The 12072-nt window shown below is 47.1% G+C and overlaps 1 protein-coding gene across 1 annotated transcript in view; it reads left to right on the top strand.

Annotated features, from left to right (window-relative positions):
- Positions 1-480: 480 nt before the first annotated feature.
- LHFPL4 (LHFPL tetraspan subfamily member 4) overlaps positions 481-12072 on the top strand; it is a 27971-nt gene continuing 16379 nt past the window's right edge. The window contains exons 1-2 of the mRNA XM_059390234.1: positions 481-629; positions 1539-2038. Of these exons, the coding sequence (XP_059246217.1) occupies positions 1633-2038 (406 nt within the window). The 5' untranslated portion in view covers positions 481-629; positions 1539-1632. The remainder of the gene's footprint in view (positions 630-1538; positions 2039-12072) is intronic.

The raw sequence follows: 12072 nt of genomic DNA, 5'->3' as shown, positions 1-12072 counted from the left end.
AGTTTTGGGGGTTCCCTCTCCCAGGGGTGTTGGCAGTTTCCAAGGAGACTCTGGGAACCTTCAACGCCTCCAAGACCCAAAGGGCTGAAAGCGTAATGGTGTAACCCGAGGCACTGTGTTAGGTTATAGGAAAGGTAACGGGCACTTGGGTGGCTCAGTGGGTTAAGCCACGGGAGCAAAGGATCAGTTCAAACCCTATCAAATAATACTCGGTTCGGTCCCTCCCCCATTCTCATGGGCTCTGCGGGGGCCCACAAGCCCCGCAGCTCAGGCTGGAAGAAGGGGGGGGGACGCCCAAGCCAAAGGGCCTACTGTGTAAGGGGCTTATTGCTCCGGCTGGGGGACTCCTGGGACCGTGCCCACCCCTTCCCCTGACTGCCAGAACCTGGAGCGCCCCTCCCCCGTTTCGCCCCGCCCCGCACGCCCGAGGCGGGAACGCGCCTCCGACGAGCCGCGCCGGTGCACGAGAGCGCGCGCCTCGGCGCGGGAGCGCGCCCCGGGGAGAACCCGAGCAAGATGGAGGCCGCGCCGAGGCCGCCTCCTGGGCCGAGGCAGCAGCTGCTGGGAGCGCCGAGCCGGGGCGCCTAGGCCGTGCCAGTCCGGGACCCACTGCTCCGGACCGGGCCCAGGTTGGTCTCCCCGCACCCCGTCCCCGCGGCCGCAAGCTGCGCGCGCGTCCGGCCTGGGCGCGGGGCAGCCGCCCCCCACCCCCACCCCCACCCTCGGCCCTACCCCTGCCCGGCGGCTCCCCAGCACTCGCGGGATAACCTCTGCCCACAGTCCGCCCCTCGAGGCCCGGGCTGCCTGCCGGCCCCAGTCCCTCGTACCCTTGGCCTGGAAAACCTCTCTCCTCAGCCCTGGCCCGCCAATCCTAGGCTTCCCCTAGCTTACATCCAGTCCTGTCTTCTGTGGGACCCCCCCCCCAGACCCCCGCTTGTGTTCAAACCCTGTAGTCCCGGCCCTCGACTCCCCGCTAGCCTTATCCTGATTCCTCCACTTCGCCCTCCCTGTCCCAGCCCCCATATCACCTTCCCAGTCCCCCAGTATCAGCCCCTCATATCCCCTTCCTATTCCCGCATAGAAGCACCAACCCCCCCTCTCCACAGCGCCTTTCTAGACGCCCAATACCAATCTTCTTTTACCCCTAATACCAGTTCCCAATTTCCTTTCCAAGCTCCATGTATACAGCCCCTCTGCTAATCCCCCAGTACCGGTCCTCAGCCTCCATTCCATCTACCCATGGTTCCTTACTACTCGCCCAGTTCTGGCCCCCAAACCCCTTCCCCAACACCCCTATGACCACTTTCTAGCTGGCCCCCACTTCCAGCTCCCATATTCACATCCCACCCCCCTCATCCCAGCCCCCCAACTTTCACAAGTCCCTTACCTAGGCCTCCAGTTGGAGATCTTTACTCCCCTCAGACACCGCCCCAACACTCAGGACCCCCTCCTGGTCCCTCCATACTACCCCCTAGATACCCCCAGCCCCTCCTTCGAGAGTTCCTTGGCTCAGGGCCGCTTCTCGCGTGCGTCCCCAGCTCCCGCCCGTCAGCCCGGCAGCCCGGCGGTCGGTCCCGGGCCGGCGGCCCCTGCCAGCCGCCGTCGCCGCCGCCGGCCCCGCCCCCGGGCACCATGCTGCCCTCGCAGGAGGCCTCCAAGCTCTACCACGAGCACTACATGCGGAACTCGCGGGCCATCGGCGTGCTATGGGCCATCTTCACCATCTGCTTCGCCATCATCAACGTGGTGGTCTTCATCCAGCCCTACTGGGTGGGCGACAGCGTGAGCACCCCCAAGCCTGGCTACTTCGGCCTCTTCCACTACTGTGTGGGCAGCGGGCTGGCGGGCCGCGAGCTCACCTGCCGAGGCTCCTTCACCGACTTCAGCACCATCCCGTCCGGCGCCTTCAAGGCAGCCGCCTTCTTCGTGCTGCTCTCCATGGTGCTGATCCTCGGCTGTATCACCTGCTTTGCGCTTTTCTTCTTCTGCAACACGGCCACGGTCTACAAGATCTGCGCCTGGATGCAGCTCTTGGCAGGTAGGGGAGGGGTGGGGGTGGGACCCCTAGAACAGGCTCCCAAGACTGGGCTTCTTCCTTCCAGGACCCCTTCTTGGAAGGGTCAGAGAGATTCTGCTCCTCTGTCTAAAGACACACCTCCTTGGCTGTCCCTCAGCAGCCATTGGGGAGGGGATTTATGAGAGAAACACCTTGGGGCAGGAGGCAGAGCCTTAGAGCTAGGTCTTTGAGTTTGTGTGCTTGGATATGGGCAGACTGTAGTTACTGATGGGTTAGTGTTATGTTAGACTGTCTGCGGGTCTCTGAGAGTCTCTTTTGGCTGTCTTAGGGGAAATAATTGCCTGAATGAGGAGTTACTTTAGGAATGAGCAATTTCTATTGTATCAAAAAGAGCATGAGTAGGGGGAATCAGGAGATCTGACTTTGACCTTTATCTTGCTGACATTATCAACTTGGGTGTTTCACTTTACTTCTCTGAGGCTAGGCTTCCACATCTGTAAAACAATGGAGAAGATTCCAAGAACAAATGAAAGAGTATCTTGTAAACTTTGAAGTTCTGTATTAAGATAAAGGAGCTTAGGAAGATATGCAAGTCTATAATGTCTATCCAGTGTTGAAATGTGGGTAGTGGATGGCATGGGGGTCTTGGGAGGGCAATTTCTCCACCTGATACCCCCCACCCAATACAGGAAGGGTTCTGGTGCTATGCCCAATGAGAATAAATCCCTGGAATCCTTTGAGATGTTTAGCTAGAACAGACATCTTGCTCTAAGAACCAGAGAAGGGACCTTTGGGTAAGAGAACTGCTGAGACTGTATTTCAGGATCCGTTAAAGTCCCTACCCCCACCTACCTTTCGATCGAAGGCAGATTTTGAAGATTCAGCAGCTTGGGCATTTGCCTAAGTGCAGGCAGGAGAGAGTTGGGCTGGGGAGAGTGAGGTCAGGATATAGCAGGAACAGGGGAGGAGGACTGGTGAGGTTAGGAAAAGTTTGGAGCCCTCCAGGAATGAGAAAAAGTAGGGAAAATGTGATGATCATATAGTAGAGATGGTTTTTCAAAATAAGCACCTCAGGGCATTCAACAAGTGTGGGCCTCTTCAAAGAGACTCCCTGCAGGAGGTGTTATATCACTTGCTGATGATTCCACTGCTCAAAACATTGTAGGAAATTGTCCTCGGAGAGTGGGGTGTGTTTTCTTGAACATCATCATTGAGGGAAACCTCCATCTTTTGAAGGAGGAATATGATTTTTCGGAAATGGCTGGAAGTCGCTTAGGACCAAGTGTAGAAAATACAATTGTGATCAAATTGAGAATTGTCACTTGGGATGAAAGCCAAGGTATGAGAGCAAAACCATGAGGCTGGTTTGCTTCCCCAAGAGGACCTTTACAAATACAGGGAGGAATTACTGTCCCACTGGAAGAATTTCTCAAAGTCTCAGAAGGACTACTTTGAAGAAAGTGTTAATTCAGATGAGGACATTGTAATGAGCTTGTTTCAAATCTATCTCACTCCGTCTACTTAGATGTGAGTCTTCTAGGATCTTTGAAGGTGAGAAAGGAGAATTGTAGAGTGTAGGGGGTATGTCTCCATATTTCTCTGTGGCACATAGAAGGTAATTTTATGTATTTCTATTCTATTCTTCCTCCAAAGACAAGCTAGAAGGAATATATACCTACCTGGAATCCTCAATCCCTCACCCTTAATTTGGAGTCTGCAGAAGGGATGCTTACCTCTTGGCCTTCCAATTCTCTGTAATTTATGTGGGTTTAATCTTAGGAATTTGATGAAGTGTCCAATAACCCCATGTAATTACAGAATTTCAGGGATCATAGAGATCAGCTCCTTCAAATCCCACCTTCTCCTCCCCCCATTTTAGAGAGAGGAGACTGAGACTAGAGAAAAGGTCTTACCCAAAGTCTCATTGCCAGGAAGGGAGTAAACTAGGTCTTGACTCCTGGCCTGGTGCTCTTTCCCTTGTGTTGTTGTCCTGAGAGCTGTGGAGTTCAGTTAGCAGAGTTGAGCAGTTTATTTCATTTTGGTTAGAGATTTCTGAGTTCTCTGGGTAAGTGAACAATTCACTTCGTTTAATGAAGTGACATTAGGACTGGAGCTAGAGCACTGGACTACGAGTCATGGAATGGGGTCTTGCTTGGCTGATTCTGCCTGAGTGATTCACCCTGCAGTAGTAAGCAATTGTTTTTAGCTTAAATCTCAGTTTTGTCATTCTTACAGTGGGAGACTAATCAGTTACATTAGTGGATTCAAGGTATCTCTTTTAGCCTTGTGTGTCTCCTAAAACAGCTCTTTTGCCAAGATCATTCTGTCCAGAAGGTAAGAAATCAGTCATTCTCAGAGGAAATGCAGAGTGGCAAAGGACCTTGTTTATATCAGGAAAGAATTAGAATTCTTGTTCAAGTAAACTTTTATTCAAGTATTTTAGATTCTTCTAAGTGTAGAGCCCTGGACTATTGGGAAAATTCAGAGATACTTATTCCTCGATTTATTCTTTATCTGCTCTGTGATCATCCCTGTGCTAGGGGCGACAATACTGAGATAATCCTGATCCCCAAGGATTTAGGTCTATATGATGAGATCTGCACTCTCAGGAAGTTTACCATCTAGTTGGATCACTAAAAAATGTTCGGCATTTTTTCAGTGACAAGTGGCAGAAATCCAACTCAAAATGGCTTAAATAAATAAAAGTCAAATAAAATAGGGATGGTAGGGTTTTTGGCTCACATAAAGTATCTTTCTTTATGAGTATCTTGCTTCAGGGGTTCCTGGCTGACTCAGTCAGTGGAGTATGGTACTCTTGATCTCATGATTAAGTTTGAGCCCCGTGTTGTATGTAGAGATTACTTAAAAATAAATTTTCAAAAAAAAAAAAAAAGGTAACTTGCTTTAGGCATGGATGGATCCAGATACTCAAATAATGCTATTGAGAAAATGTCTATTGCCATTTCTTGGTTCCTCTGTGTCAGCTCATTTTTAAAGTCCACTTCTCTCCTAAAGGTGATAAATAAGGCTACTTACAGCTTGGAATTTACATTGCTTTAGCTTAGCAGTGCCTGTGGGAAAAGAACATCTGTTAGTCAGTGGTTCCAGCAAAAGTTCCAGGGCTGATTCTCATTGGCCCATGCTTTGGCCAAGGATTCACCTCTTAGTTAATCAATATGACTTTGTCTAAGGCTTCAGCCATATTCCCGTCCCTGGAACATATGGACCAACAGTGGAGAAAGGTCAGTTCCTGAAAAGAGAAATCAAGTGTAACCGCTGGTAGGACAGGTGCAGACAGAAAAGCCTCACTCTGGAGAGTCTAAGCACTAATATGTCCTGGCTGTAAGTGCTGGGGAAACCTGGGAGGTGGCCCCTTCACTGGGAGGTGAGGCTTGAGTGGGAGGTGCAGATGTGTATAGGTGCGAGGTGGGGGAGAGCATTCTGAATGGAGAGGAAGATCATGGGCAGAGACACGGAGGTGAGAAAACCACATGTGGCTTGGGGGTGACCTCCACCTAGGGGAGGAGGAGAGGAGAGGGGAGGAAGGAATGACGGAGGCTATAGGGTACAAGTCTCTGAATAGTAGGTCAGGCATTTGAACTTTCATCAGCAGGCAGCTCAAAGCTACTACAACTCTTGTTATTATTCAGGAAAAACAGTTAATATTTTCTTAGCCTTTGCTGTATGCTAGACCATGTGCTAGACATGGACATGAGTACTATTACTTAATCCTCACAGTGATATGGAGTAGGTACCGTTATTACTCTTTTATAGAAGAGAACACTAAACCTCAGAGATGAGTCATTTGTCCAAGGTCATACAGAATGTAAGTGGGAGAACTAGGATTGTAACTTGGGCTGTCTGATTCGAAAGGCCAAGGATTTATGAAGGCATTATAGAGGGGCATTAGTGATGGGAGCAGTGTCAGGAGGTTTTAGGCATAACACTCAAATGTTAAGCAGAGAGGCTGAAAACCCAGGTGGCTCTTTGTGGAGTCAGGGGCCAGCTTCTCTGGGTACCTCTGCTACTCTGGACCTGGTCTTTCCCACTTAGTGAGAATACACAAGGTACCAGCTTTGACGTTAGACATTTCCATATTTGTTAGACAGTGCATGTTCATTTGTTAAAGTGACTTGACCAGGGGCGCCTGGGTGGCTCAGTGGGTTAAAGCCTCTGCCTTCGGCTCGGGTCATGATCCCAGGGTCCTGGGATCGAGTCCCGCATCGGGCTCTCTGCTCAGCAGGGAACCTGCTTCCCCCTCTCTCTCTCTGTGCCTGCCTCTCTGCCCACTTGTGATCTGTCTGTCAGATAAATAAATGAAATCTTAAAAAAATAAAAATAAAAAAAAAATAAAGTGACTTGACCAAAGGTCACACATCTAGTGAAAGGTGAAGCTGAAACTTAAAACAAGTCTGAATGGATCTAGTTCTTGCTCTTACAACCAAATGAACCTGGGAGAGGATACACAAATCCCAGGACAGAGCCGTCAGCTGTCTGTGCTCAGTGTTCACCCATGGGCTCATGGGGTTAGCCAAGGGAAGGTTGCTGGCTGAAGTAGAGGTTCAAGCTGGAAGCCTGGTTGAGAGTCCGGGGGCATAATGTGGGGTAGGGGTTTAAGAGCAGAGGACTTAGAATTCTCTCTCTGCTCCTTCCCAGTTGTGTGGCCTTGGATAAGTGGGTTTTCCTCTCTAGGTCTCAGTTTCCTTATTGTAAAAGGGAGATTATTGCTATTGTTTTTAAAGATTTTATTTTATTATTTATTTATTTATTTTTTAAGATTTTATTTATTTATTTGACAGAGAGAGATGACAAGCAGGCAGAGAGGCAGGCAGAGAGAGAGGAGGAAGCAGGCTCCCTGCCGAGCAGAGAGCCCGATTTGGGGCTCGATCCCAGGACCCTGCGATCATGACCCGAGCCCAAGACAGTGGCTTAACCCACTGAGCCACCCAGGCGTCCCAAAGATTTTATTTTTAAGTAGTCCTACATCCAACGAGGGGCTCAAACTCACAACCCTGAGTTCAAGAGTCCTGTGCTCTACTGACTTAGCCAGCCAGGGGCCCAGGGGCGATTACTGTTGTATTTACTTCAAGTGGCAGAAAGAAACAAAATGATGGCTGTGAAAGCACCGAATGTGTTCATAGTGGACAGTGGGTATTCACTAAACAGTCACATCATCTCCGTGACACCGCCTAAGTGAAGAGCAGCTTGTGAGGAGCTCTTGCTGCTCAGGTGGGAGAGTTTGAATTTGCTGGGATGATCAAAGGCCTTGAGAAGTCAGAAACTGCCAACTGAAAAGGGTCTTGCCAATTAGCTGCCCAGCTGCCTCATTTTACAGAGGAAGAAAAAAATCTAGTCCTGGAGAGAAGAAACAAGTTCATGTCACAAAGTGAGGCTCTGCTTCCTACAGAAGGGAGATGATTCGGACCATAATTCATTCAGTACTGAGCACCTGCAGTAGGTCCGGCCCCGCTCGGTGGCTGGAGTCACAGCCCGGGACAGTACAGTGGGCGCTGAGGGAGACCAAATGTGGGGATGGTGGCGGGGGCGTTGGCGATCTGAGGACGAGTACCTTCCAGCCTTCCAGGTGTGTGCCTTCATCACCAGGGGTTTTCTCGGATGGGAGCAGCAAGGTCGCTGCAGGTTACCCTATTTACCCACATTTCTCCCCATTTCTCTGGCGGTTTGTTTAGGATTTGGTTTGGGAGTCTGTTCACCCAGTGCATCTCTGTCGCATGGGCATGAGCTGCTGAGCACATCGAGGGGATTTCTTTCTTCTCCGGCTCCATTGTCTTTCTTCCTTCCCCACCTGTCCCCTCTTAACTTTTTTCCACTCTCCCTCCCTGCACCCTTCCTTTCTCACATCCGTCCTTTACTGACGGCCTCCTCTGTGTCGGGCACAGAGCTGGCTGGCCTCTGGCAATCCAGAGTAAGAGTCCCCGCTGCCACACAGCTCACAGGGTCATGGGAGAGGCAGGGAAGAAGTCAGATCTTCGCTCCTGTGTGCATGGCATGTGAAATGACTGAATCAAGCCGAGAGTATTCTGGGGGCACAAAGGGAACACAGTTAAGGACAGCCAGGGAAGTCTTCCAAAAAGTTCCAGCATTTGAGCTGAGTCTTAGGAGGATGGGCCGGAAAGAGAAGGGCAGCCAGGCAGAAGAGACAGGCGTGAAGATAGAAAATAGCTTGGTGTGTTTTATGTTTTGGGGACTACCAACAATTAGGGCAGGGAGTGGTGAGTGTTCAGAATGGGAAGCTGGACCGTGGAGGCTTCTAAGCCATGGTCGGGAGTTTATGGACTTCATCTGCCAGCATGTATTTTTTTTGAAGGTTTTTTGGGGGGAATAATTAATCAGGCACATGATACAAAATTCAAAAGGGAAAAAAGGTAGACAATCAGACCTCAGTCTTCCTTCCTGTCCTCATTCCCCAGTGGTCCTCCCAGAGTTCTCTGGGGCAGCCACTGTCACCAGTGCCTTTAGTATCTCTTCCAAGAAAGCTCAGAAATAGACATGCAAATGCAAACACTTATTATTATTATTATTATTGCTAAAATGGCATATTAGTTATCTATAACTGTATAACAAATTACTCCAAAACTTAGTGGCTTAAAGCAACAGGCCATTATTTTTTCAGTTTCTGTGCGTCCCAGGAATTTGGGAGCAGCTCAGATGGGCAGTTGTGGTTCAAGGTTGCTCCTAAAGTTACAACCAAGACTGCAGCAGGGGCTGTGGTCATCTAAGAGCATCTGGGGCTGAAGAACCCACTTCTGAGCGCTCTCATGTGTTGGCAGGAGACCTCAGAATGAGTGACTAAGGAGAGAGAAAGGAAGATGCTACACTGCCCCGCTCTCTCTCTTTTTTTTTTTTTTTTTGGTAACGGTTATATTGCGCTGTAACTCTATGCCATATAGGTTATCCATATGAAGTGTATAATTTAGTGGTTTTCAGCATATTTATAGAGTTGTACAACCATTACCACAACCAGCTGTAAGATATTTTCATTGCCTCAAGAAGCCTTATACCCTTTAGGTCTCACCCCGGCAAAGCTTTCCCACCCAACCTCCCCAGGCTCTACGCAGGCACTAACTGACTTTCTGTCTCTCTATCTTAGCCTGTTCTGGCCATTTCATAGAAATGAAATAATTCAAGGGCACCTGGCTGCCTCAGTCTGTGGAGCATGCAACTCTTGATCTAAGGGTTGTGGGTTCAAGCTCCGCGTTGGGTGTAGATTTTACTTAAAAATAAATTTTTAAAAAATTTTTTTAAGATTTTAATTTATTTATTTACTTGAGAGAGAGTGAGAATGACAGAGTTCACAGAGGCACGGGAGAAGCAAACTCCCTGCTGAGCAGGGAGCCCAGTATGGGTCTTGATCCCAGGACCTTGAGATAATGACCTGAGCCGAAGGCAGAAGCTTAACCGACTGAGCCACCCAGGAGCCCCTTAAAAATAAAATCTTAGGGATGCCTGGATGGTTCAGTAGGTTAAGGGGCTGCCTTCTGCTTAGGTCATGATCCCGTCGTCCTGGGATCGAGTCCCACATCGGGCTCCTTGCTCAGCGGGGAGCCTGCTTCTCCCTCTGCCTCTGCCTGCCACTCTGTGTTCACTCTCTCTGACAAATAAATAAATAAAATCTTACCAAAAAAATAAAATCTTAAAAAAAAAAAAACAACCCAAAACCCAAACAAATGAAATCCTTCAACCTGCAGTCCTTGCAGCTTCTTTCATTTCACAGGATGTTTCCAAGGTTCATTCATGTCGTAGCACCTGCCAGCACTTTATCCAGTGTTGAAATGTATAGATAGACCACATTTTGTTGACTCATTCATGGGTTGATGGACATTTGGGTTGTTTCAACTTTTTGGCCGTTATAAATAGTGCTGCTGTGAACGCTGATGTACAACTTTCTGCATGGATGCACGTGGTCATCTCTCTTGGGTAGATACTTAGGAGTGGAATTGGTGGCTCAAATGGCAACTCTATATTTGACGTTTTGAGAAATTTCCAGGTTTTCCAAAGTGGCAGCAGTATTGTACATTTCCAGGAGCAGTGTATGAGGGTTCCTATTTCTTCATACCTCTTCAGCACTGTTGTTACCAGATGTTTTAAAATTATAGCCATCCTACCGGCTGTGGACTGGTGTCTCATTGTGGTTTTGATTTGTATTTCCCAAATGATTCATGGTGTTGAGAGTCTTTTCATGTGCTTATTGGCCATTTGTATATCTTCTTTGAGAAACATCTATTTAGATCCTTTGCCCATTTTTTAAACTGGGTTATTTTTCTTTTTATTATTGAGTTAAGAGTTCTTTGTATATTTTTGATACAAGTCCCTTATCAGATATATGATTTGCAAATATTTTCTTCCATTCTGTGGCTGTCTTTTGTCTCTCTTGATAGTTTTCTTTGAAATATAAAAGTTTTTAATTTGTACAAAATCCGATTTATCTCTTTTTTCCTTGTGTTGCTTGTGCTTTTGGTGGCATATCTAAGAATCTTTTACAAATCCAAAGGCACAAAAAAAAATTTTTTTTAAAGATTTTATTTATCTATTTGAGAGAGAGAAAGCATGAGAGCTCGAGCAGGGGGAGGGGTAATGGGAGAGGGAGAAGCCGACACCCTGCTGAGGTGGGGTGGTGCTTAACTAACTGAGACACCCAGGCACCCCAACCGATGCAAAAAATGTACCTCTGTTTTTACCAAGGAATTTATAGTTTTACCTCTTACATTTAGGTGTCTGATCATTTGAGTTAATTTTTGTGTGTAGGGTAAGGTTGCATGTAGCTCCCCTATTGTCCCAGCACCATTTATGGAAAAGATGATTCTCTTTCAATTGAATAGTCTTGGCATCCTTGTCAAAACTCAGTTAACCATAGATGCATGGGTTTACTTCTGGACTCTGTTCTATTCCACTGATCTATATGTCTGTCCTTACGCAAGTACCAGAATATCCTGATGACTGCTGTTTTGTAGTGAGTTTTCAAATCAGGAAGTATGAGTCTTCCAACTGTGTTCTATTTTGAAGATTGTTTTGGCCATGACACTGCCTTTTATGTCCCAATCAAGATATCACATACCATCACCCCACCATACTCTGTTGTTTAGGATTGTTCCACTTTAGTGTATAAAGAGCTATTTTTTTCTCAAGAGCTACAAAATATACTTTTGTATAGATTTGCCATCATTTATCTTATCAATACTTAAGTTGTTTACAGGGGTGCCTGGGTGGCTCAGTGGGTTAAAGCCTCTGCCTTTGGCTCAGGTCATGATCTCGGGGTCCTGGGATCAAGCCCTGCATTGGGCTCTCTGCTCAGCAGGGAGCCTGCCTCCTCCTCTCTCTCTGCCTGCCTCTCTGCCTACTTGTGATCTCTGTCTGTCAAATAAATAAATAAAATCTTGAAAAAAAATTTAAAAAAAATACTTAAGTTGTTTATAATATTTTGCTATAAAAATATTTCAGTGGATAATGTTGTATATAAATAATTTGACACATATGTGCGTATAAGGACAAAATAAAGACCTAGAGCAGAATTACTGGATTAAATGGTCTGTATATGTACAATTTTGACAGATCCTGCCCTAGTCCCCTCTGTAGGAACTGTACAGAGTTACCCTCCCAGCAGCAATGTATAGAAGTACCTGTAACCCCACTCCCTTGTCAACGGAGTATGTTACCAGATACTTTATTTTTGCCAACCTGATGTGTAAAAAAATACTCTTAGAGTAGTAATTTGCCCTTCTCTAATTATGAGTAAAGTTGATCACCTTTTATATGTATCCTTTTTTTAAAATATTTTGTTTATTATTTGTCAGAGAGGAGAGAGATAGAGTGAGTGCACAAGCAGGGGAGAAGCAGGATCCCAGCTGAGAAGGGAGCCCGATGTGGAACTTGATCCCAGGACTCTGGGATTATAACCTGAGCCAAAGCCAGCTGCTTAACTGACTAAGCCACCCAGGTGTCCCTACATATATATCATTTATATAAACTGTCAGCATATATATATATATATATATATATATATATACACACACACACACATATATATATATATATAT

This window comes from Mustela nigripes, chromosome 2 (assembly GCF_022355385.1).
Source record: "Mustela nigripes isolate SB6536 chromosome 2, MUSNIG.SB6536, whole genome shotgun sequence".
NCBI lineage: Eukaryota > Metazoa > Chordata > Mammalia > Carnivora > Mustelidae > Mustela > Mustela nigripes.
This window is presented reverse-complemented; position numbering and strand designations above follow the sequence as displayed.